Source organism: Podarcis filfolensis (assembly GCF_964270895.1).
Source record: "Podarcis filfolensis genome assembly, chromosome: 18".
Classification (NCBI taxonomy): domain Eukaryota; kingdom Metazoa; phylum Chordata; class Lepidosauria; order Squamata; family Lacertidae; genus Podarcis; species Podarcis filfolensis.
Window position 1 is genome coordinate 11,763,312 of NC_139622.1, and position 25,862 is coordinate 11,789,173.

General features: G+C 48.1%; 2 protein-coding genes across 2 annotated transcripts; one reads left to right on the plus strand and one right to left on the minus strand.

Moving 5' to 3' along the window:
* Positions 1–552: 552 nt before the first annotated feature.
* On the plus strand, positions 553–17,762 carry MED16 (mediator complex subunit 16). The gene is made up of 15 exons (XM_083594462.1): positions 553–675; positions 2,075–2,251; positions 2,371–2,478; positions 3,809–3,978; positions 5,396–5,827; positions 6,445–6,550; positions 6,870–7,025; positions 8,928–9,139; positions 11,401–11,607; positions 13,533–13,743; positions 15,034–15,167; positions 15,399–15,594; positions 15,972–16,191; positions 17,209–17,292; positions 17,537–17,762. The coding sequence occupies exons 2-15, from the start codon at positions 2,116–2,118 to the stop codon at positions 17,661–17,663; spliced, it is 2,499 nt and encodes an 832-aa protein (XP_083450588.1). The 5' UTR covers positions 553–675; positions 2,075–2,115; the 3' UTR covers positions 17,664–17,762.
* Positions 17,763–18,143: 381 nt separating this feature from the next.
* CFD (complement factor D) lies at positions 18,144–24,990 on the minus strand. The gene is made up of 5 exons (XM_083594888.1): positions 24,788–24,990; positions 22,837–22,987; positions 21,810–21,954; positions 19,662–19,919; positions 18,144–18,572 (listed from the first exon to the last, which is right to left on the minus strand). Exons 1-5 carry the CDS (start codon positions 24,846–24,848, stop codon positions 18,396–18,398), a joined length of 792 nt encoding a protein of 263 aa, XP_083451014.1. The 5' UTR covers positions 24,849–24,990; the 3' UTR covers positions 18,144–18,395.
* Between the last annotated feature and the right edge of the window lie 872 nt (positions 24,991–25,862).

The window sequence follows — 25,862 nt, forward strand, 5'->3', positions numbered from 1 at the left end:
GAGGATGCGGTGCAAGGAAAGCAATGCGGGGGTGCATCAAAATATGGAACGCTTCACGAATTTGCGTGTCATCCTTGCGCAGGGGCCATGCTAATCTTCTCTGTATCGTTCCAATTTTAGTATATGTGCTGCCGAAGCGAGCACAAACCTACCCTCTACCGCAGCCGTATATAAACCTCTGATTCGAAAATATTTCCAAGTCATGGTGTAAAAATGTTAGCGTCTTTCCTTCCTATGTTTTCTCCTCCTGTTCTATTTCTAAACCCCCACTAAGCTACCCCTTAGTCTCCTCGCCTTCTCAAATTAATCCATCCTATTTCTTTTAATTTCCCGCACCCCGGTGCATGCTGGGAGGCCGCCTATGCAAATCTGACCCCTCCTAAGGCTTTTCCTATTGAACAGGCGAGAGGCGGGTTGAGAGAGGTCCTCACTTTGTCTTTCGAACTGCCTGAAAAGAAAAGGGGAGATTTGAATCGCCCCACTAAAACGAGCCCGTTTTGACAGAAGAGGGAAGGGATGCGTGTAGTTGCCGTGCGGTTTTAAAAATTATTTTATTCCGGCGGTTTGTTGTTATTTCAGGCACTCCTGAAGACAGCCGAGAGGAAGGGGTCCTTAACTAGGGCAGCAGGAATTGGCGCAGGCGCAGAGCAGCCGGGCAGCCTGGATAGAGCGTTGGTGAGTAGGGGGGGAATGGAAGAGTTCATTTGTTACCCCTCGGGGGGGATATGCCCAAAACTACCAATTTAACAATTTTAAGTGCTGGGTAATCACCCCAATAGGTGTTTTTCAGGGCAATTTCCAACTCTAGGGGGATTTCTCCCCTTTTTCTTGCTGGGGCAATTAATCTTTGCGGTGCAATTGAATTAAACCTGCTGTTGCAATTCCTTGCACACTTAATTTTGCAGATTTAAATGCATGCCCTAGCAGCTGGATTTGCAAAATTAAGAGTGCAATTATTTCTCCTAAAAAAATAATTTAAAAAACCCGATTTGGAAAAATGCTCCATTGGCTTTCTAAAGAAAATGAACTCACCATGTTAGCTGTCATTGCCAGTGAAATTCAATTTTCCCTTTCTTGCAAAGCTCTTGGGAGCCAGCAAGCTGAACCAAACACTAGGAATTAAAATTGCAAAATTAAGGGTCCTCCCATTTCTTGCTTTCTTTTATTTTTAAAAGCTTCCTAGATTTGCAAATAAATGATAGCGGATCATTGAGTGCATTTGAAATAATTGCAGGTGCAGAAATATTTATTTTCACTCCCTTCTTTCCACAAAATGAAATCAATGGTAACAGCATGCTATAAGTGGCTTTCACCGGAAACTTAAAATAAATAGGGTTTTGGTTTAGCAACAAGGGTGTTGGGCAGTGATTCAAATGTGGGGCTTTTCCCATGCAACCATGTAACAAAATACAGGGGTTCCTTGGATTATTGGTTTTCCAAAATTTTAAACAAACAAACATACATCTTAACTGTACTTGGTTTAATTTTAGTTACATTGTTAAGTGACTTCCTCAAATCCCCCTTGCTGAGTTTCAATGTATATCATTGTAACAGTTTTCCAAAACCAATTTTCTCATAAAATTAACTTAATCGCTTAACATCATACTTTAGCTTCATTTTGACTTTAAACGTATTATTCTCTAACATCACATAATTAAATCCTAGGCCTATCTGGTATTTGCAAGTATTCCCAGTTAAGTTATCTTAGCATATTTAACTAAATAGTCTTTGAATTTCATCCAGTACTCCTGGTACTCCTCCTCCTCCTTCTGGTCGCGGACTCTTCTGAAAAGACCATCATCTTCATCTGCCATTCCTCCACTGTTGGGACTTCTTGTGATTTCCCATTTTTGGCCAACAAAATTCTAGCTGCAGTTGTGGCACACAAAAACATCTTTTGGGGGCAATTCCGAACCTATTATTCCAAGAAGAAAGGCCTCTGGTTTCTTAATAAATGTATATTTCAACCTTTTTTCAATTCATTATAAATCTTCTCCCAGAAGTCTTTCACCTTGGAGCATCTCCACCACATATGATGAAAGGTACCCTCTTTTTCTTTGCATTTCCAACATAGATTGTCAACTCCTGCCCCCGCGCTGCCGATCTCGGAGCAAGATGGACCTGGCGTACGTCTGCGAGTGGGAGAAGCGCCCCAAAAGCAACCACTGCCCCTCCATCCCTCTGGTCTGCGCCTGGTCCTGCCGCAACCTGATCGCGTTCACGACGGACCTCAAGAATGAAGAGGAGAAAGGTAATTTCTTGCAGGGAAAAGCCTGTCGAGAAAACCCAGAGCGACTTCTGATCTCCAGCTGAGCATCCCTCGTAAGTCTAAGGCTGGCTCTCCTCTTTTCTTTTCACCTTCTTCCTTAGACCTCACCCACATGATTCACATCCTGGACATGGAGCACCCCTGGGACGTCTGCTCCATCAATTCCGGACACGTGGAAATCATTACTTGCTTGGAATGGGATCAGTCGGGTAAGGAAACCCTCAACGCAGCTTGCGAAATAAACGTAGCAATGAAATATATAAGCGTAGCAATTCTGTGTATGTCTGTGTATGTGTGTATGTGTTTTTGTGTGTATGTGTAGTGTGTGTGTGTGTGTGTGTGTATGGAGGCAGTGAGAGATTTTACTTTCTTGGGCTCCACGATCGCTGCAGATGGTGACAGCAGCTACGAAATTAAATGACGCCTGCTTCTTGGGAGAAAAGCAATGACAAACCTAGACAGCATCTCAAAAAGCAGAAACATCACCTTGCCAACAAAGGTCCGTATAGTAAAAGCTATGGTTTTCCCAGGAGTGATGTATGGAAGGGACCATAAAGAAGGCTGATCGCGGAAGAATTGATGCTTTTGAATTCTGGTGCTGGAGGAGACTCTTGAGAGTCCCATGGACTGCAAGAAGATCCAACCTCTCCATTCTGAAGGAAATCGTCCCTGAGTGCTCACTGGAAGGACAGATCCTGAAGCTGAGGCTCCAAGACTTTGGCCACCTCAGGAGAAGAGAAGACTCCCTGGAAAAGACCCTGATGTTGGGAAAGATGGAGGGCGCAAGGAGAAGGGGACGACAGAGGACGAGATGGTGGGACAGTGTTCTCTAAGCTACCAGCATGAGCTTGACCAAACTGCGGGAGGCAGTGGAAGACAGGAGGGCCTGGCGTGCTGTGGTCCAGGGGGTCACGAAGAGGAGGACACGACTAAACGACTAAACAACAGTGTGTGTGTGTGTGTGTGTGTGTGTGTGTGTGTGTATGGATAATCTCTGCTCTCTCTGTGTGTGTGGTGTGTATGAATATATATATGTGTATGTGTATATATATGGATAATCTTATTGCTCCATGTGTGTGTGTGGTGTGTATGTGTGTGTGTGTGTGTGGATAATCTCATTGCTGTGGGTGTGTGGGCGTACACACACACACACACACACACACACACACACACACTGTTTTACAATTTAAAGTGCAGTGGTACCTTGGTTCTCAAACTTAATCCATCCCGGAAGCCCATTCCAAAACCAAGCCACACTTCTTTCCCATACAAAGTAATGCAAAACGGATTAATCCACCCCAGGCTTTTAAAAACAACCCCCAAAACAGCAATTTAACATGAATTTAAGATTAGCCTCTAGGCGCAATGATGCGTTTGGGACGCAGGGTGGGACAGAGAAAATTGGCCTTAAGAACTTTGATTGGAAAGCTTTCGTAGCTCCAAGGTGAGAGGCTGTCCAAATCCGTGGGGAGGTTTTTTCTGGCGCTTCTTCCAGACGGGGGAATTGCCACGCGCTTTTTTGACTCTCTCCCGCTGCAGGATCCCGGCTGCTGTCCGCCGACGCCGACGGCCGCATCAAATGTTGGAGCATGGTTGAGCACTTGGCCAACAGCTGGGAGAGCGCCGTGGGCAGTGTGGTCGAAGGCGACCCCATCGTCGCCCTCTCGTGGCTGCACAACGGCGTGAAGCTGGCTTTGCACGTAGAGAAGGTGAGCGAGGCCGGGCGGGGGGTTTTGTCGTCTAGGGCTTGCCGATCAGAAGGTTGGCGGTTCGAATCCCCGTGACGACAGGGTGAGCTCCCGTTGCTCGGTCCCTGCTCCTGCCAAGCTAGCAGTTTGAAAGCACTCCAGTGCAAGTAGATAAATAGGTCCCGCTCCGGCGGGAAGGTAAACGGCGTTTCCGTGCGCTGCTCTGGTTCGCCAGAAGAGGCTTAGTCCTGCTGGCTACATGACCCGGAAGCTGTACGCCGGCTCCCTCGGCCAATAAAGTGAGATGAGTGCTGCAACCCCAGAGTCGGCCACGACTGGACCTAACGGTCAGGGGTCCCTTTACCTTTACCTTTAAACAAGCTGTAGCTTAGGGCCACATTCTCTTGGGGACCCTCCAAAAAAATGTAAAGGGAAAAAAACCTGGATGTACATTTCCAAAATATTATCTATGTCTATCTATCTATCTATCTATCTATCTATCTATCTATCTATCTATCTATCTATGCCAGTGCCGGATTTATGTATAAGCTGAACAGGCTCTAGCTTAGGGCCCCACTCTCTTGGGCCCCCCAAAAAATTTAAAGGGAAAAAAAACCTGGCTGTACATTTCCAAAATACAAGATAAAAAACAAATAAAATAAAACCTACATCCAGCAAGAGTGTTTTGTGTTGTGTAGTCTCCTCTGATGTAAGTCATGGGCCCCGCCTGCTCCCTAAAATATCACTGCTTTGCTCCTTTTTATATATAGGGTGCCGACATTCTGCTTTTTATAATTATTAGTAGTTTGCATCATATATTTACACCTCTTATTATTTCACGTTATAGCAAGTTTCTAGAGACTAGATTGTGAGTTTTTCCCAATTGTGTTTCTAAAGGAACTTTTGCTATTGCCAAATGCCAATGTGTTTGCGTTATTAAGTTTGTTATGAATAAAAAATCATTTTAAGTTAGAACTTAATACTTATTTCACTATTAATATACTTCTTAATTGTATTTTAGGTCAACAGTTACTTTGATAAAGTACATACTTTGTTATGTGCAAAGGGCTTGAGGTCCATAAATTACCCTATAGCATAGATTGAACACAAAAAACAGCGACCATTTGTTGTTGACAAAGGACAGCTGTGCATAGAAAGCGCCCCATGACCTTCAGGAGCTGAGGGCCTCATCAAACCTAATTCTGGCCCTCTATCCATCTATCTATCTATCTATCATCTATCTATTTCTATCCTGCCTTTCAATTCATGGACTCACTTTTTATCTACGCTTTTTTAAAAAATCATTTTTATTGGTTTTCCAATAAAAAACCTCCAATTAAGTATCCAATCCTAATACATCAATTAGAAAAATAAAAAAAACTAAAATAAAAAAGATCAAATGGTATTTACTGATTTCTCGATTTTTTTATCCACCCAGTCGGGAGCGTCAAACTTTGGCGAGAAGTTCTCTCGGGTCAAGTTCTCCCCGTCGCTGACGCTCTTCGGGGGCAAACCGATGGAAGGCTGGATCGCGGTCACCATCAGCGGCCTGGTGACGGTCTCTCTGCTGAAGCCCAACGGGCAGGTGCTGACCTCGACGGAGAGCCTGTGTCGCCTGCGGTGCCGCGTGGCGCTGGCCGACATCGCCTTCACGGGCGGGGGCAACATCGTGGTGGCCACGTCGGATGGCAGCAGCGCCTCGCCCGTCCAGTTCTACAAGGTCTGCGTCAGCGTGGTGAACGAGAAGTGCAAGATTGACACCGAAATCCTGCCGTCGCTCTTCATGCGATGCACCACGGACCTCGCCCGCAAGGACAAATACCCGGCCATCACCCACCTGAAATTCCTCACCCGGGACATGTCTGAGCAGGTGAGGTCTTCCCAGGTGGCAAGTTCAAATCCCCCCTCGTCGTAGCTGTCAAGCGTCCCTTATTTGGCGGGACAGTCCCTTATCCCAGCGCCGTGTCCCGCTGCTGTCCCTCATTGATGATGTCCCTTAAATTTCCCGGATTTCAAAGGAAGCAGCTCCTCTCCCTCCCTCCCTGCCGGCCTGACTTGTTGCCCTATTATGGTTTGGTATACAGTGGAACAAGGGACGCGGGTGGCACTGTGGGTTAAACCACAGAGCCTAAGACTTGCCGATCAGAAGGTCGCCGGTTCGAATCCCCGCAATGACGGGGTGAGCTCTCGTTGCTCGGTCCCTGCTCCTGCCAACCTAGCAGTTCGACAGCACGTCAAAGTGCAAGTAGATCAATAGGTACCGCTCCGGCGGGAAGGTAAACGGCGTTTCCGTGCGCTGCTCTGGTTCGCCAGAAGCGGCTTAGTCTTGCTGGCCATGTGGCCCAGAAACTGTACGCCGGCTCCCTCGGCCAGTAAAGCGAGATGAGCGCCGCAACCCCAGAGTCGGCCACGACTGGACCTAATGTTCAGGGGTCTCTTTACCTTTACCTTACCACTGTACAGCATTTTTCTCTGCTCACCCCCCAGATGTTGCTTTGCGCCTCCAACCAAAATAACAGCAACGTGGAGTGCTGGTCTCTCCGGAAAGAGGGCTTGCCGGTCAACAATATCTTCCAGCAGATCTCCCCCACAGGTGAGTTTCCGGAGCTCAGGTGCCGCTTCTCTGCATTTATAAATGCTGCCCATCTGACTGGGTTGCCCCAGCCGTTCATTTCTCCATCTCTCTCTCTCTCCTTTCCTTCCTTCTCTCTCTTCCATCTCTATCTCTCCTTTCCTCCGACAACAGCCCTGCGAGGTCGGTCGGGTCAGAGGCGCAAGTGGCCGGCCCCCCGAGGCGTCGCCCAGAGAGCTCTCAGGCCGAGTGGGGGGAGGATTCGAACTCAGGTCCTGGTCCGACTCTCTTAACCACTACGCTGCGCTCCTTATTCTCCTGCCTTCTTCTTATTTCTCAGTCGGCGACAAGCCACCCATGATTTTGAAGTGGCGGATACTCTCGGCCGCCAATGACCTCGACCGCGTTTCGGCCGTGGCTCTCCCGAAACTCCCCATTTCCTTGACCAGCACGGATCTGAAAGTCGCCAACGACACCAAATTCTACCCTGGCTTAGGTGAGGAAACCTCTCTCTGTCCCCTGGAAATGTTGTCATTATTATTCTTGTTTCGCGATACACCGTATTTTTCACTCTCTAAGACGCACCAGACCACAAGACGCACCTAGTTTTTGGAGGAGGAAAACAAGCAACAAAATATTCTGAATCTCAGAAGCTCAGTGAAAGCAGCAATGCCTCTTGCTGTTCTGGCTTCTGGGATAGCTGCGCAGCCTGCACTCACTCCATAAGACACACACACATTTCCCCTGACTTTTTAGTAGGGGAAAAGTGAGTCTTATAGAGCAAAAAATACAGTATATATATATTATTGAATTTTCAAAAGTTTGACATTTATCCTTCGGTATACCTCGTTAAGTTTATCGTTTCTCAACTTCCTGCCCCTTCCCCCCCCCCCCGTGGCGTTTTAATTTCCCCCCTCTGCTGCTCAATACCTCATCATTCATCTTTTTTTCCTTTTGCCAATCTTTTTATCGGTTTTCCCTTTTAATGAAACGTCACCAAATTAATACGTTTCCCCCCCTCAAAAGTAGACTTCTAGTAAACTCTTTCCTTGGCGTTTAACCTCATTGTATTCCCCAGCTAGTTCCTTTTTAAAAACCCATTTCCTAGTAATCTCCTTCTTATTGCAATGTTGCCATTTTATGCATTTAACATAGAAAACCTAGCTGACAGCTGTCCATTTACCTATACAGTACCGTATTTTCCTGTGTATAGGATGAGGTTTTTTGACCCCAAAATCATGCCAAAAAACAGGTCGTCCTATACACGGAAAATTGGTGGCCCATGCTCTAGGGAGCTTCCCGCCTACAGCGGTGTACAAATTTGATTGGGGAGTTCAAATTTCGTGGCTGGGAACGAATTAGAGATTTGCCCATAGGGATCAATGAAAATCGGGGACTCGTTATACAAACAAACCAATCGATCGATAGGATGGCAGCTAACAGATTGAGGTTGAATCCTGACAAGATAGAAGTACTGTTTTTGGGGGACAGGAGGCGGGCAGGTGTGGAGGACTCCCTGGTCCTGAATGGGGTAACTGCCCCTGAAGGACCAGGTGCGCAGCCTGGGGGTCATTTTGGACTCACAGCTGTCCATGGAGGTGCAGGTTAAATCCATGACCAGGGCAGCTGTCTGCCAGCTCCATCTGGTATGCAGGATGAGACCCTCCCTGCCCACAGACTGTCTGGCCAGAGTGGTGCACGCTCTGGTTATCTCCCGCTTGGACTACTGCAATGCGCTCTATGTGGGGCTACCTTTGAAGGTGACCCGGAAACTGCAACTAATCCAGAATGAGGCAGCTAGACTGGTGACTGGGAGCGGCCGCCGAGACCATATAACACCGGTCTTGAAAGACCTACATTGTCTCCCAGTACGTTTCCAAGCACAATTCAAAGTGTTGGTGCTGACCTTGAAAACCCTAAAACGACCTCAGTACAGTATATCTGAAGGAGCGTCTCCACCCCCATCGTTCTACCCGGACACTGAGGTCCAGCACCGAGGGCCTTCTGGAGGTTCCCTCACTTCGAGAAGCCAAGTTACAAGGAACCAGGCAGAGGGCCTTCTCGGTGGTGGCACCCGCCCTGTGGAACGCCCTCCCATCAGATGTCAAGGAAATAAACAACTGACTTTTAGAAGACACCTGTTTAGGGAAGCTTGTAATGTTTGATGTATTACAGTATTTTAATATTTTTTTGGAAGCCGCCCAGAGTAACTGGGGAATCCCAGTCAGATGGGTGGGGTATAAATAATAAATTATTATTATATTATTATTATCGATCATTTTGCGAGTGACTTCCGGGGAACGCATTGTGTTCAGTGTGTGGGTCTTGAGTTCCAGTTTCCCTCTGAAATGTCCCCCGCCTCATGCTGTTTCCCCCGCCACCTCCTCCGCCGCCCCAGGACTCGCACTCGCCTTCCACGACGGCAGCGTCCACATCATCCACCGCGTCTCCCTGCAGACCATGGCGGTCTTCTACGGCTCGACATCCCAGCGTCCGGCGGAGGAACAGGCCATCAAGAGGCAGAGGACAGCCGGACCCCTGGTCCACTTCAAAGCCATGCAGATGTCCTGGACGTCGCTGGCCTTGGTCGGCGTCGACAGCCACGGGAAGGTAAATGGAAAACTAACAACAACAACGACTAATCTTTATATCACACCACTTCTAATATAAAAGGTAAAGGGACTCCTGACCGTTAGGTCCAGTCGTGACCGACTCTGGGGTTGCGGCGCTCATCTCGCTTTATTGGCCGAGGGAGCCGGTGTACAGCTTCCGGGTCATGTGGCCAGCAGGACTAAGCCGCTTCTGGCGAACCAGAGCAGCGCACGGAAACGCCGTTTACCTTCCCGCCGGAGCGGTACCTATTTATCTACTTGCACTTTGACGTGCTTTCGAACTGCTAGGTGGGCAGGAGCAGGGACCGAGCAACGGGAGCTCACCCCGTCATTGTGGGGATTCGAACCGCCGACCTTCTGATCACCAAGTCCTAGGCTCTGTGGTTTAACCCACAGCGCCACCCGTGTCCCAATTCTAATATAACTCGTTACAAAATGCCTCCAAGTTTAAATAAATGTAGAAGGGTCAAAAATTCCTCTTTGCAAGTCTTCGGATAACCCTACTAGTGTTGTTCACTGCTTACAACGATCTTTCAAATATTGCATAAATTTACTCCAGTCCTTTTGGAATAATTGTTTTGCTGGTTTCGGATTTTTCCCGTCAGTTTCGCTAGTTCTGCAAAGTCCATCACCATCTTTGGGCTAAAAGAATTCTTTCCGCTGTCGTTGGACATAAGAACAATTTTTTAATCTTTTCTTCGTATCTCTACTAATACCCAGGAAACAGGTTTCTGGTATTTTAACAAAAGCCTTTTTAAACATTTTCTTTAACTCGTTATATATCATTTCCCAGAAAGCCTTTACCTCGTTGCAAGTCCGCCAGATGTGGTAGAATAAACCTTCCCTTTCTTTACATTCCCAGCACTCGCTAGATCTTGCCTTAGACAGTTTAGCAAGTTTAGCTGGCATTAAATACCATCTGTACATCATTTTCTTCAAGTGCACTGCATGCAGTAAAATTCATGCCTTCCTTCCACAACCTTCCCCAAGATCCTAACTGAATATTATATCCAAAATCTTTAGCCCAGCGCTCAGCAAACTTTTTCAGCAGGGGGCCGGTCCCCCATCCCTCAGAACTTGCGGGGGGGCTGAATATATTTTGGGGGTGAAATGGACCAATTCCTATGCCCCGCAAATAACCCAGAGATGCATTTTAAATAAAAGGACACATTCTACTCATGTAAAACTCACTGATTCCTGGACCGTCCGTGGGCCGGATTGAGAAGGCGATTGGGCCGGATCCAGCCCCCGAGCCTTGGTTTGCTTACCCATGTTCTAGTAGCAGGGGGTCTCCCAGACTTGCTTGCCTGAACTAAAGCTCGATACAGATGAGACAGAGAGGTTCTAATACAGGGGTCAGCAGAGTTTTCCAGCAGGGGGCCGGTCCACTGTCCCTCAGACCTTGTGGTGGGCTAGACTATATTTTTTGGTGGAAATGAATGTCCCGCAAATAACCCAGAGATGAATTTTTAAAGAAAAACAAAACAAAAAAAAAAATTTTCTTTCCAGTAGCACCTTAAAGACCAACTAAGTTAATTCTTGGTAAAGTTGGTCTTTAAGGTGCTACTGGAAAGAAAAATTTTTTTTTTTGTTTTGACTATGGCAGACCAACACGGCTACCTATCTGTAAAGAAAAACACACATTCTACTCATCTAAAAGCACCAGGCAGGCCCCACAAATAACCCGGAGGTGCATTTTAAATAAAAGGGCACATTCTACTCATGTAAAAACACGCTGATTCCCGGACCGTCCGCTGGCCAGATTTAGAAGGTGATTGGGCCGGATCCGGCCCCCGGGCCTTAGGTTGCCGACCCATGTTCTAGTAGCAGGTGCTTCCCTAGACTTGCTTGCCTGAACTGAAGTTCAATCCGGATAAGGCAGAGAGGTTTTAGTCTAGGGGCCAGCAAACTTTTCCAGCAGGGGGCCAGTCCCCTGTCCCTCAGACCTTGTGGGGGACCAGACTATATTTTTTTGGGGGGATGAACAAATTCCTATGCCCCACAAATAACCCAGAGATGCATTTTAAATAAAAGGACACATTCTGCTCGTGTAAAAACACGCTGATTCCTGGACCGTCCAGGGGCCGGACTGAGAAGGCAATTGGGCCAGATCCGGCCCCCGGGCCTCAGTTTGCCTCCCCATTCTTTACCCATTGTATCGCCACCCCTTTAACCTCTTCATCTTGAGTATGATTACGTTTCCAATGCTTATTTGGTGGCTAAACGGTTATCGTCCCTTCCGACCTCTCGCCACGCCAGCTCAGCATGCTTCGGATCTCCCCGTCGATGGGCCATATCCTGGACATGAACATCTCCCTCCGCCACTTGCTCTTCCTCCTGGAGTATTGCATGGTGACCGGCTACGACTGGTGGGACATCCTCCTTCACGTCCAGCCCAGCATGGTGCAAAACCTGGTGGAGAAGCTTCATGAAGAATACATGCGCCAGAATGCGGCCCTGCAGCAGGTGAGGCGGGAAGGGAGAAAGCTCCTTCGCCCGGAGTGCGTTGGAGTTGAGTGGATGGCGCCGAAGGGTACTGGCATGCATGGAGGCGCCGTTTTGCAACCCGCCAGCAGGTGGCGCTAGCCATCTCAAGCTCCTTGGGGATAGGAAAGGGTTCCTTTGCGATGGGCGCATATGTCATTTTGCATTTCCCAGTGCAGAAAGTGTGGCTCTGATGTGCGTTGAGATCTTTCCTGCTCCACTTACACCCTTGTGCAAATTACCGTATTTTTTGCTCTATATGACTCCCTTTTTCCCTCCTAAAAAGTAAGGGGAAATGTGTGTGCGTCTTACGGAGCGAATGCAGGCTGCGCAGCTATCCCAGAAGCCAGAACAGCAAGAGGGATTGCTGCTTTCGCTGCGCAGCGATCCCTCTTGCTGTTCTGGCTTCTGAGATTCAGAATATTTTTTTTCTTGTTTTCCTCCTCCAAAAACTAGGTGCTTCTTGTGGTCTGGTGCATCTTATAGAGCGAAAAATATGGTAATTGAAACAAACCGTGTCGTTTATGGTACGAAACTCACATATGCATGGTCAGAATTCACATATTATTATTATTTTTTGGAACTGAAATATTTTATGGTCACTTGTGCACCGTGATGCAGTACGAAAGGACACTTTCCGTTGTGAAATATTTGTGAGTTTAGGGAAGCTTTTAATGTTGTTTTTTAATACTTTGTCGGAAGCCACCCAGAGTGGCTGGGGAAACCCAGCCAGATGGACGGGGTAGAAATAATAAATTATTATTATTATATGCGTACGTTAGTCACGGATATGACCTCCGCAATTTTTAAGCTGCATTTGAACATGGTTTGGCATGGAGTCTACTAGTTTTGAACAGTCCATGTTGATTTTCGGATCCCTGTACCACACTTGAATCAGTTCTTTTGTAGAACCTCAATATATTGCGGCGAGCGCATCGTTCCCTCTATCGGCTGCAGGCTTCCGACACCATAATGGTCAACTGACTTTTCGTGTTTGTTTTGAGTACAGGATTACGGGTAAAATAAAATAAAAATGCTTTATTTCAATTAATTTGCACAAGGGTGCAATCCAAGAGGGTTCTGGGAGCTTCTCTGCGTGAAAGAAGGAAGCAGAAGGTTTGTGATGTTTGGGTTATATACCTTAGACAGGGTGGTAAAGGTAAAGGGACCCCTGACCATTAGGTCCAGTCGTGGCCGACTCTGTGGTTGTGGCGCTCATCTGGCTTTATTGGCCGAGGGAGCCAGTGTATAGTTTCCAGGTCATGTGGCCAGCATGACTAAGCCGCTTCTGGCGAACCAGAGCAGCGCACGGAAATGCCATTTACCTGCCCGCCGGAGCGGTACCTATTGATCTACTTGCACTTTGACGTGCTTTCGAACTGCTAGGTTGGCAGGAGCTGGGACCGAGCAACAGGAGCTCACCCCGTCATTGCAGGGATTCGAACCGCCGACCTCCTGATCGGCAAGCCCTAGGCTCTATGGTTTAACCCACAGCACCACCCACATCCCCTTAGACAGGGTGGACTTGATTGAAATCAAATTGATTTCAATCACGATTTCAATCACGATTTCAATCACGATTTCAATCACTAGCCAGTAAGACTTGATTTAAATCATTATTATTTTGCAGACAGACTCAATCTTGCTGGTATCGTCTTAATATTTACAACCAGACGACTGGATTTCTTATGGACAGAGTCAGTCCTGAATGTGACCATTATGCTCATTTGCCTTCAGTCCCAGTGAAGCTCTGTTGGATGAAATATTCATTGCCTCTGGTCTATTCTGGGGGGATCCTGCAACGTGTTTTAAATTTTTACTGCGCTGACTAACACGTCGGAATCTGCTCTGGGTCAATATTGTGTGGAATTTCACGACAGGGTGACCCTTTGGTTTTGCTTTGGCAGGTGCTTTCGACCCGGATTATTTCCATGAAGGCGTCGCTGTGCAAGCTCTCCTCCACCACGGTGTCTCGGGTGTGCGACTATCACGCCAAGCTTTTCCTGATCGCCATCAGCTGCACCCTCAAATCGCTCCTCCGTCCCCCGGTCTTGAATACCCCGGACAAAAGCCCCGGCGACCGTCTCACGGAGATCTGCTCCAAGATCACCGACGTGGGTGCGTGACAGTCTCCCCAGCGACATACCGTATTTTTTGCTCTATAAGACTCCCTTTTTCCCTCCTGAAAAGTAAAGGGGAAATGTGTGAGCGTCTTATGGAGCGAATGCAGGCTGCGCAGCTATCCCAGAAGCCAGAACAGCAAGAGGGATCGCTGCTTTCACTGCGCAGCGATCCCTCTTGCTGTTCTGGCTTCTGAGATTCAGAATATTTTTTTTCTTGTTTTCCTCCTCCAAAAACTAGGTGCGCCTCGTGGTCTGGTGCATCTTATAGAGCGAAAAATACGATAGTGATGATGATGATGATGATGATGATGATGATGATGATGATGATGATGATAATTATAATTATAATAATAAATCACAGGCATGTCCAACAGGTCGATCGCGATCTACTGGTTGATTGCGGGGCGTCCCTGGTCAATTTTGTGATCCTGATCGATCCCCCCCCCCAAAAAAAAAAACGAAGAAGGGGGAAAAGGCTCAACAGCTTTGGGTTTTCCTCTCCAAAAAAGGCTCAACAACTTTGGTCAATCCAATGGGTAGATGACTGCCAGTTTTTTCATAGTGGGCAAGTAGATCGCAGCCTCTTGGGAGTTGGACATGCCTGATGTTGTTGTTTAGTCATTTAGTCGCGTCCAACTCTTCATGACTCCATGGACCAGAGCACGCCAGGCCCTCCTGTCTTCCACTGCCTCCCGCAGTTTGGTCAGACTCATGTTTGTAGCTTCGAGAACACTGTCCAACCATCTCGTCCTCTGTCGTCCCCTTCTCCTTGTGCCCTCCATCTTTCCCAACATCAGGGACTTTTCCAGGGAGTCTTCTCTTCTCATGAGGTGGCCAAAGTCTTGGAGCCTCAGCTTCAGGATCTGTCCTTCCAGTGAGCACTCAGGGCTGATTTCCTTAAGTATGGGCAGGTTGGATCTTCTTGCAGTCCATGGGACTCTCAAGAGTCTCCTCCAGCACTAGAATTCAAAAGCATCCATTCTTCGGCGATCAGCCTTCTTGATGGTCCAGCTCTCACTTCCATACATCACTACTGGGAAAGCCATAGCTTGAACTCTACAGATCTTTGTCGGCAAGGTGATGTCTCTGCTTTTTAGGAGGCTAAAAATATTATTATGTATTATAATATTATTTATTATAATACATACTTTTGAATGGATTCGTTTCTGTTTCTATTGACTGTTGAATTGCGAGTAGGGACCACTTCCACTATTGAAACTTCTATCTGCCTGAATTCTTGGTGTGCTATTTTCTTGGTAATATTAACAAGAACTCCCCTTTCCAGATATCGACAAAGTGATGATCAACTTGAAGACGGAGGAGTTTGTCTTGGAAATGACCACTTTGCAGTCTCTCCAACAGCTGATTCAGTGGGTTGGCGACTTTGTCCTCTACCTTTTGGCCAGCCTTCCGAACCAGGTGAGACACCCCCCCCAGCCCCCCACTGCGCAAACACTTTCCCAAATTGTCTTCCGGATCGATCGACCGGCAATCCGACTCTCCGCCTACTTTCCGGGGACGGCACGTGAAAACCCAAAATATTCAAATAGTCTTTAAATTTCTTCCAGTCTTCTTGGTGTTCCTCTTCTTTCTGGTCGCGGATTCTCCTGGTGAGTTTTGACTTTCCTAACCTGCCCCCTTTTCCACCAGGGCTCCGGTCCCGTCCGCCCGGGACACAGTTTCCTCCGCGACGGCTCCTCCCTTGCCATGCTGCGGGAACTGATGGTCGTGATTCGCATCTGGGGCCTCTTGAAACCGAGCTGCCTGCCCATCTACACGGCCACTTCCGATACGCAGGACAGCATGTCCCTCCTCTTCCGGCTCCTGACCAAACTTTGGCTGTGCTGTGAGTAGGGGATCGAGGCTCGATGCCGATACAGCAATATAGAAATCACATTAAAGCGGAACCGACTCATCCAGCCTTTATTTGCGTAATTCAGACCAGGGTGGATAAAAGCCAATGCAAACCGGATTTTTAAAAAAATTAAATCAGATTTGTTTTTTATTTAAATCAGATTTTTAAAATAAAGTGCTAAGTTGTTGTTTTTTAAAAAATCAGATTTTTAAAAAATTTAAATCAGATTTTTAAAATAAAGTGCTAAGCATGTGTGTGTGTGTGTGTGTGTATCTAGATGCAGGGCAATTTTATTTTTATTTTTTTCGAGGTACCCAGATCCACTTCCTCTGTGCCTGACCTCCCCCCCCCCCCGTTGCCCCTCGCAGGTCGGGACGAAAGCCACCCCAGCGAGCCGGACGAGGCTTTGATTGACGAGTGCTGCCTTCTGCCCAGCCAGCTGCTCATCCCGAACCTCGACTGGTTGCCCGTCAACGACGCCATCATCCACAAGCTGCAGAGCAAGCAGCCCGTCCGGATGCAGTTCGGGAAGCCCCCGGGCCAGGGGCAGGGCCACCCCGCTGCCCTGCAGTTCGACGCCTTCGTCAGGTAGGTGCCGGGCGATGGGGAGACAGCGGAACTCCCTGCCACAGGAATGCCACCACCAGCGGTTATTTAAAAGAGGACTGGGCATACAGTGGTACCTCTCAAATCAGAACCAGTGAAGGTCCTGTGTGAGTGCCTGGAGGCGGTTGGAGGATGGATGGCGGCTAACGGGTTGAGGTTGAATCCTGACAAGACTGAAGGACTGTTTTGGGGGGACAGGAGGTGGGCAGGTGTGGGGGAGTCCCTGGTCCTGAATGGGGTAACTGTGCCCCCAAAGGACCAGGTGCGCAGCCTGGGGGTCGTTTTGGACTCACAGCTGTCCATGGAGGCACAGGTCAATTCTGTGTCCAGGGCAGCTCCATCTGGTACGCAGGATGAGACCCTCCCTGCCCGCAGACTGTCTGGCCAGAGTGGTGCATGCTCTGGTTATCTCCCGCTTGGACTACTGCCATGCGCTCTCCGTGGGGCTACCTTGGAAGGTGACCCAGAAACTGCAACTAATCCAGAATGCGGCAGCCAGACTGGGGACTGGGAGCAGCTGCCAAGACCATATAACACCGGTCCTGAAAGACCTACATTGGCTCCCAGGACATTTCCGAGCACAATTCAAAGTGTTGGTGCTGACCTTGAAAGCCCTAAATGGCCCAGTAGACCTGAAGGAGCGTCTCCACCCCGGACACCGGGGTCCATCTCCTGAGGCTCTTCTGGCGGTTCCCTCGCTGCGAGAAACGAAGTTACAGGGAACCAGGCAGAGGGCCTTCTCGGTAGTGGCGCCTGCCCTGTGGAACGCCCTCCCATCAGATGTCAAGGAAATAAACACCTATCTGACTTTTAGAAGACGCCTGAAGGCAGCCCTGTTTAGGGAAGCTTTTAATGTTTGATGGATTACTGTATTTTAATATTTTGTTGGAAGCCGCCCAGAGTGGCTGGGGAAGCCCAGCCAGATGGGCGGGGTATAAATAATAAATAATTAGTATTATTATTATTGGTTCCCAAACGCCGATGTTTTGCTTCCTTCAGGGCCCCTGGGCAGCCAAAGATCGACCACTTGCGGCGGCTCCACCTCGGAGCATACCCCACGGAGGAGTGCAAATCTTGCACCAGGTGAGTGCCAGGAAAAAACAAAACCCCGGCGATGGGAGGCAGCGTCGCTCAGCGGTTACAGCATCCCCAGTCCGGTCTTCCCCGTCTCCTGGCGGGAGAGCGGCTGCCCCAGGTTCGGACGCCGGTAGGGCTGGGGCAGAAGGAGAGGGGGAAATACCCGTGTGGTTTAGACCTCCGGGACGCTGCTGCCGACCCGTGCCGACAGTATGGAGCTAAGATGCAACTTCTGGTTTTGACTCCGCAGGTGCGGCTGCGTCACCATGCTGCATTCGCCCAACAAGACGACGGCCGTCAAACAGTGGGAGCAGCGCTGGATCAAGAACTGCCTCTGCGGCGGGCTGTGGAGGAGGATGCCACTGGGCTACTCGTGACGGCGCCCCCCACAGGCCGGGAGGAAGGACTGCAGGGAAGCCGGACCCGAAAAAAATAAGGCAATTTTGTAAATATAAAGGTTCTGAGTTTTGCAAAAAGGCTGTTTTCTTGTTTCTTGGCATTCCCTTTCCTGCAGAGTCTCTGCTTTTTCGAAAATTGAAACGCCCACCTCCCATCGGTTTGCAACAGGTTCGCACTTTTTCATATATGTTTTTAAAAATCGTTTTTAATGATTTCGTCCGATCCGGATTTCACGGTGCGCTTTTGCAAAAACCGCAGAAAACCGCGGGGTAATGACGAACACGTCTGTGGAAACGACGTGCAAAAACGCCTTGCGCCAGGAGAGGTTGTTGCTTGCGGGAAACAGCGGGTATTGTACAAAAAATGGAGAAAATTGTGCTGAAACGCCGAAGGATTTTTTTGCAGATTTGGAGAACGGAAGCCTGGGACGCGCGGGAAAGACATGCAAAATCTTCTAATTTTTGCATCTTTTTTTATTATCAATTTTATTTAACATCATTATTACAAAATATTGCAAATACATACATGTTTCAGATAAGCACACATATATAAAAAAAGAACGAAAAAGGAAAAAGAAGGAGAAGAAAAGCTGGAAGAGTCAATCAATGACATTTTATTATCGAGATATTTGTAGAATAAATTTGGAAGAAACTTCCAATTTTTGCCTCTTAAATTTGCGGGGCAAGGAGAGATCCTCTAGCTATTGGTGCTTAAATGGCCGCAAGGGATCCGCTGGTAGCGTTGGTTAAGACACTGTCGATCCATCCGGCGTACGGAGCGGTTCGGGTGTAGATCCCGGGTTTCTTCCAGTTGCCACAAACTCGCGAGCCGGTGGACACGACGGCTTCAGCGACGCCGTTGCAGATGAGGGGCCCCCCCGAATCTCCCTGGGAAAAAGGGGTGAGAAAAAAAGCAAGAACGTCGGATTTTTGCCACTACTCTATAAGCCTGGGGTCAGCAAACTTTTTCAGCAGGGGGCCGGTACACTGTCCCTCGAACCTTGTGGGTGGCCGGACTATATTTTGAAATAAATATATGAACGAATTCCTATGCCCCACAAATAACCCAGAGGTGCATTTTAAATAAAAGGGCACATTCTACTCATGTAAAAACACCAGGCAGGCCCCACAAATAACCCAGAGATGCATTTGAAATAAAAGAACACGTTCTACTCATGTAAAAACACACTGATTCCCAGACTGTCCGCGGGCCGGATTGAGAAGGCGATTAGGCCCGATCCGGCCCCGGGGCCTTAGTTTGCCTTTCCATGCTATAAGCCAAGTGCTGTGTTCAAATTATGCCTGCACTCCCAGGATTCTCAATGATGATGGTGGTGATGATTTCTCATTAACATTTTATTAAACAGACACGACATACAAAAAAGCCAAACCAATCTTGCATTAGATACTTCTAGACTTAAGAGATTGTTATCACAGTATACGTAATCCAATTGTCAAGAGATCTAGAACAGAGTGTGTAATATAATGGAAAGAAAAAGAAAAAGAAAGGAAAATGCACAACAATAATAGCGAAAAGTTGGCGTAACTAAAACTATCAAAGAAAAAGCAGTAATTAATTCATTCAAAAAAATAAATACCGTATTTTTTGCTCTATAAGACTCACTTTTTCCCTCCAAGAAAGTAAGGGGAAATGTGTGTGCGTCTTATGGAGCGAATGCAGGCTGCGCACCTATCCCAGAAGCCAGAACAGCAAGAGGGGTTGCTGCTTTTGCTGCGCAGCGATCCCTCTTGCTGTTCTTGCTTCTGAGATTCAGAATATATTTTTTCTTGTTTTGCTCCTCCAAAAACTAGGTGCGTCTCGTGGTCTGGTGCGTCTTATAGAGCGAAAAATACGGTAATTTTGCAGAGGGTCATTCAGAGGGGGAAAAACCCTGCAGTGCGGCGAGGCGAGTTGCGCACATAAGAATCCTTCTCTCGCCCCGTGCGAAGAGGAGGAACTCTCGTGCAAAAAAGTACCTTGCAGGAGTCTTTCTTCCTGGAGTCGGCACACATCATTTTCTCCGTCACCTCCCCGTCGTGGTGAATCCGCTGGTTGCATTTGGCTCGGCCGATGACCCCCAACTCCACATACTGCAATACGTCCGGCCTCTTGCCCGTGTTACGGGTGATGCCCCAGCCGGCCACCTCGCACAGGGTCCCTTCGGGGACGTCCCTGCCCTGGCGTTGGAAAGCTAGCTTCTGCACGTCCGGGTTCAAGGAGGCTGCCTCTTCCAGCTGGTTGGCAGAGACGGAGAAAGACAGTTGAAAACACAGGAGGTTTTCATAATAATAATTTATTATTTATACCCCACCCATCTGGCTGGGTTTCCCCGGCCACTCTGGACGGCTCCCAATAGAACATTAAAAAGCTTCCCTAAACAGGGCTGCCTTCAGATGTCTTCTAAAAGTCAGGTAGTTGTTTATTTCCTTGACATCTGATGGGAGGGTGCCACCACCAAGAAGGCCCTCTGCCTGGTTCCATGTAACCTCGCTTCTCGCAGGGAGGGAACCGCCAGAAGGCCCTAGGGAGATGGACCCCAGTGTCCGGGCTGGACGATGGGGGTGGAGACGCTCCTTCAGGTCTACTGGACTGAGGCCATTTAGGGCTTTCAAGGTCAGCGCCAACACTTTGAATTGTGCTCGGAAACATATTGGGAGCAAATGTAGGTCTTTTAGGACCGGTGTTATGTGGTCCCAGCGGCCGCTCCCAGTCACCAGTCTGGCTGCCGCATTCTGGATTAATTGCAGTTTCCGGATCACCTTCCAAGGCAGCCCCACGGAGAGCGCATGGCAGTAGTCCAAGCGGGAGATAACCAGAGCATGCACCACTCTGGCCAGACAGTGTGGGCAGGGAGGGTCTCATCCTGCGTCCGAGATGGAGCTGCCCTGGATACAGAACTGACCTGCGCATCCATGGACAGCTGTGAGTCCAAAATGGCTCCCAGGCTGCGCACCTGGTCCTTCGGGGGCACAGTTACCCCATTCAGGACCAGGGAGTCCCCCACACTCTCCCGCCCCCTGTCCCCCCAAAACAGTCCTTCTGTCTTGTCAGGATTCAACCTCAATCCGTTAGCCGCCATCCATCCTCCAACCTTGGCGTTTTCAGCGCCACGCTCTCACCTAGTCCAAAACTTCTGGCGTTTGCCAGAATAGCCTGCATCTTATTTGCAGAAGGGATTTCCCGTAATGCAAATGTTGTGTTTTCCGGAGAACCGGTTGCTCAACGTTTTTCCACCTCTTTGGGGGAATTCCCTGAAACTGCCCTCCTCCGAGCTTCTCGATTTCGGAGATCAGCGCTTCTTGCTTCCTTGTCGCAGAGATATTTTTCAGGGAAAGGGCAGTCAAAATGGCAAAGCGATCCAGCTAGGGCAACCCAAACCAGCCTGACTTTGCCCCCTGTTTTATTTTCAATTTAAATCCTTTTTATTGGTTTTTACAAATGCAAAATACAGTTAAATAGAACATAAACAAGCATAGAGATACATCACACTGGTCCTGAAAGACCTACATTGGCTCCCAGGACGTTTCCAAGCACAATTCAAAGTGTTGGTGCTGACCTTTAAAGCCCTAAATGGCCTCAAAGGTCCAGTAGACCTGAAGGAGCGTCTCCACCCCGGACACCGGGGTCCCTCTCCCGAGGAACTTCTGGCGGTTCCCTCCCTGCGAGAAGCGATGTTACAGGGAACCAGGCAGAGGGCCTTCTTGGTGGTGGCACCCTCTCCCATCAGATGTCAAGGAAATAAGCAGCTATCTGACTTTTAGAAGACATCTGCAGGCAGCCCTGTTTAGGGAAGCTTTTAACGTTTGAAGTTTTATTCTGTTTTTATATGAACTGGAAGCCGCCCAAAGTGGCTGGTGGGAAAATCAGAGAGCCAGTATGGTTTAGGGGTTAGAGTGACTTACTGGGAACTGAGAGACCCGGGTTCAAATTTCCCCTTGGCCCTGAAGCTCCTGGGGTGTGACTTTGGGCCAGTCGCTGCCTCTCTGCCTGACCTAGTGAGGTTACAGGGAACCAGGCAGAGGGCCTTCTCGGTGGTGGTGCCCTCCCGCCAGATATCAAGGAAATAGATGACTTTCTGACTTTTAGAAGACATCTGAAGGGCAGCCTTATCTAGCATCACTCACCTGTACCAGCAAGAGGTCGTCATGGTTGGTGTCTCGGTGGCTTCCGGGGTGGGCGACCAGTTGGCGGACCCCGTACAGGCGTTTGTGGGGCTCAGGGAGAGAGAGCGATTGTGCCCCCAAGAGAACCGCAAAAGTCCCGTTGCCCCTGCGTGGAAAACCACCGTTAGGTTACTGGACCAAAATGCTAGACTTCTGCAACGGGCTCTTTGTGGGGTTGCCTTTGGCCCGGATTCAGGGGCCCAGATCGCTGACACCATTGCGGAAAAAGCCCCACCGGTCGTTCCCTTACTATTGAGCCGGGTTCGAGGTCTTGGTACTTATTTGCAAATCAGTTCCCATGCAAAATCCTATCATTGCTATTGAAGTTGAAAAATGTCCCCAAATCCATTGGAAAAAAATCTGGGAAACTTTATTTACAAGGCCCTGAACAACTTAGGTCCAGGGTCCCTTGGGAACGGTCGGAATAATTCCTGAATAAATTTTATTGGGATTTATAAAGAGAAATACAACGCTTAATATCGGATATCAACGAAAAACATTTATCTAAATGCAAAAAAGAAAAAAATATTGACTTCCTTCGACTACAATACGGTTCCTATCATCTCATATCTCGGTTGTCTGTAAACATTTTAAACTTTGTGGAGAGATAAATTTGTTCACCTGCGGAGTTTTCGATCTAGACTATGCTGGTCACAACTTGAGGAAGCTACCTTCTTTGTATAATTTATATGAATCGTATAATCATTCTCTCCTGATTTTTTTCACCCGATTGATTTATTTAGAATGATTTGACGCAGGATCTACTGTTTCCGCCAAGCGACCGAAAGGATTAGCTCGGCAGACCAGCGAAACCCAGCAGGGAGATCCAAGGAGACAGCTCTGTCAGTTTAGAGCCCGGTGCGGGGATCACACCAAGGTTGCGGGTTCAAATCCCGTACGGGGCGTCTGAATTGTGGCAGGTCAGGATGGATGACCCCCCGGGGTCCCCTTCCCGACTTGACAATTCTACAATACTAGGAATACTTACGCGTCCTCCAGGCAATGGGCAGCGCTCAGCACCCATTCGTCGGCGATGAGGAAGCCCCCGCAGAGGTGCTGCCCATTCAGTTGGAGGGAGGCCATGTATGGGCGCCGGGGGGCGTCCCGGCCCCCCAGGATACGGCCTCTGGGGCGGCTTGCTGAGAAGAGCACAGAGGGTTAGATTATGGGTAGGCAACCTAATGATCTGTATGCATATAAAAACGGTTGCTATTAGAAAAACGGGAAATAAAATATTTTTTAAAAAAAATATTAAAAGGGCACAGCAGCAAAGGAAAAAGGGAGGAGGAGGGCAGAGGAAAGGGAACGCAAGCCAGAATAAAGCAGTTTCTATGTTCCAGTGTTGTTTTTTGGGGAGTAGCACGGGGGTCCGACAAGCCCCGGATCTGCCCCCCAAAACCCCCAACATGCACACTTTTTGAACAAACTTGCTTAATAGGGCAGCATATTGAAACTCAATTGCGCTTTTGTGCAATCTACTCGGCGTAGACCTGTTGAAATAAATGGTGGTGCGGTTTTGATGGATCTGCCCCGATTGGGAGCCCAGAAAATCCTGTATTCTCAGAGTAAACCCTAATTTGCAAGAATCGTGGGGCTCACCCAGCAACCTCTGAAAGTCGATCTATATTTGCATCGATTAGCATATGCAGATGTTATGCAAAATCCGCATCCCGGAGCCTGTGTTGTCTATGAAGTCCCTTGGAAGACACAGACAGTGTTGGACCACAAGGCAGCATAGCGGTTAGAGCGCTGGATGAGGTCCTGGGTTCGAATTCCCCCCAAAAGTCTCTTTGCGTCCACCTCCCTCTCTCTCTGACCAACCGCACAGGGTTGTTGTTAAGTTAAAACAGAGAAAAAAAGGAAAATGTCTCACTCCCTGGACAGGATAAGGCAGGCTATCTCTATGTGGGACAAGAAGCTACAGTTAGAACCGGATAGGGAACAACTGATTGGTTCAAAATTGGGAAAGGAGTACGACAAGGCTGTATATTGTCTCCCTGCTTATTCAACTTATATGCAGAATTCATCATGCGAAAGGCTGGGCTGGATGAATCCCAAGCCGGAATTAAGTTTCCCGGAAGAAATATCAACAACCTCAGATACGCAGATGACACAACCTTGATGGCAGAAAGTGAGGAGGAATTAAAGAACCTTTTATTGAGGGTGAAAGAGGAGAGCGCAAAATATAGTCTGAAGCTCAACATCAAAAAAACAAAGATCATGGCCACTGGGCCCATCACCTCCTGGCAAATAGAAGGGGAAGAAATGGAGGCAGTAAGAGATATGACTTTCTTGGGCTCCATGATCACTGCAGATGGTGACAGCAGCCACGAAATTAAAAGACACCTGCTTCTTGGGAGAAAAGCAATGACAAACCTAGATAGCATCTTAAAACGCAGAGACATCACCTTGCCGACAACGGTCCGTATAGTTAAAGCTATGGTTTTCCCAGTAGTGATGTATGGAAGTGAGAGCTGGACCATCAAGAAGGCTGATCGCCGAAGAATGGATGCTTTTGAATTCTGGTGCTGGAGGAGACTCTGGAGAGTCCCATGGACTGCAAGAAGATCAAACCTATCCATTCTGAAGGAAATCAGCCCTGAGTGCTCACTGGAAGGACAGATCTTGAAGCTGAGACTCCAAGACTTTGGCTATGAGAAGAGAAGACTCCCTGGAAAAGACCCTGATGTTGGGAAAGATGGAGGGCACAAGGAGAAGGGGACGACGGAGGACGAGATGGTGGGACAGTGTTCTCGAAGCTACCAGCATGAGTTTGACCAAACTGCGGGAGGCAGTGGAAGACAGGAGTGCCTGGTGTGCTCTGGTCCAGGGGGTCACAAAGAGGCAGACACGACGAAACGACTCAACAACAACATAATAAATACCTAAATAAGATATATATATAAATGAAAGAAAGCAGGATTTTGCAGCCGACTCACCATCTGCAGCGAAGAGGCCCAGAACAACTGGAAGCCAAATGGAAGAAAAAGCCATCTTCATGTGAGGCTTTCAGGAATAAGTTCTGCTGAACTTAGGAAAGATATATATTGGTGTGTTTGCATGTGATTTCCAGGACGTGTTTTATCGGCTCCGAAGCGTGGGATTTTATTTTTTCCCTTCTCTGCACAAACACAGAAGAGGAAGCAGCCTGTTTGCATTGGCAATCTGGCTGCTTCCTTCTTTGACACACGAAATCTGATAAAAGCTGTTTGCCAGAGCTCTGCAAGTTGCGTGGATTTCGAAATCCCCCATAACCGAGTCCTTGGGACAGGCCTATGTCGTATGTCTGTCAATTGATAAGTCACTTCCTTTGGGGCGTTAAAAGAAAAGCTCTTTTGGGTTTCCCTAGGGGGGGGGACTCAACAAATTTGGGGGTTTCCCTAGGAAAAAAAACAACTCATATGCAATAATAATAATAACAAACTTGCCTAAAATCCAGGACAAATTGGAGCCAGTAAGTTGTATATAGCACAATTTGAGGTTTTTCTGCTTCTAAATGTTTTCCAACCACTGCTTTATATTTTTGTCGCAATGATCCTGTCGGTTTTTCTTTGACGTTGCATACCGTTTAGAGATCCGCCCCCTCCCTCAAAGGCTTCTAAATAAATAAAGTATGTCACCAATGAATCCTGCCTGCCGTTGCATGTCAGGCCCCACCGACGCTGCCATTGCATGTCACCTATCAAAGCCTACAAACGCCACCTGGGCGTGAAAACCAGACTTTTAAACAGACTATTTTGGGTGAATATTGGGCAAGGATTCCTGGGATATATTGGAAACCAGGGGGGACCCAAACAGTGGTACCTTGGTTCTCAAACGCCTTGGTACTCAAACTGCTTGGAACCCAAACACTACAAACCCAGAATTAAGTGTTCCGGTTTGCAAACTTTTTTTGGAAGCCGAATGTGCTCCGCTTTGAGTGTTACACTGAGTTCTGTCTGCTTTTCCTATTTATTTTGCGTTTTTGTTTTGCGGCTCTTTTTCTGTTTTTCGACTGTGGAACTGATGGATTGA

Bases quoted from the DNA above. Each gene is read 5' to 3' on its own strand.
- MED16 (XM_083594462.1), top strand. From the start codon at position 2,116: ATGGACCTGGCGTACGTCTGCGAGTGGGAGAAGCGCCCCAAAAGCAAC. The intron at 5,828-6,444 runs GTGAGGTCTTCC...CTCACCCCCCAG, and splicing joins CCCGGGACATGTCTGAGCAG to ATGTTGCTTTGCGCCTCCAA. The intron at 6,551-6,869 runs GTGAGTTTCCGG...CTTATTTCTCAG, and splicing joins CCAGCAGATCTCCCCCACAG to TCGGCGACAAGCCACCCATG.
- CFD (XM_083594888.1), bottom strand. From the start codon at position 24,848: ATGAAGATGGCTTTTTCTTCCATTTGGCTTCCAGTTGTTCTGGGCCTC. The intron at 22,988-24,787 runs GTGAGTCGGCTG...TGCTCTTCTCAG, and splicing joins GGGCCTCTTCGCTGCAGATG to CAAGCCGCCCCAGAGGCCGT. The intron at 21,955-22,836 runs GTAAGTATTCCT...TTTTCCACGCAG, and splicing joins GCCCATTGCCTGGAGGACGC to GGGCAACGGGACTTTTGCGG.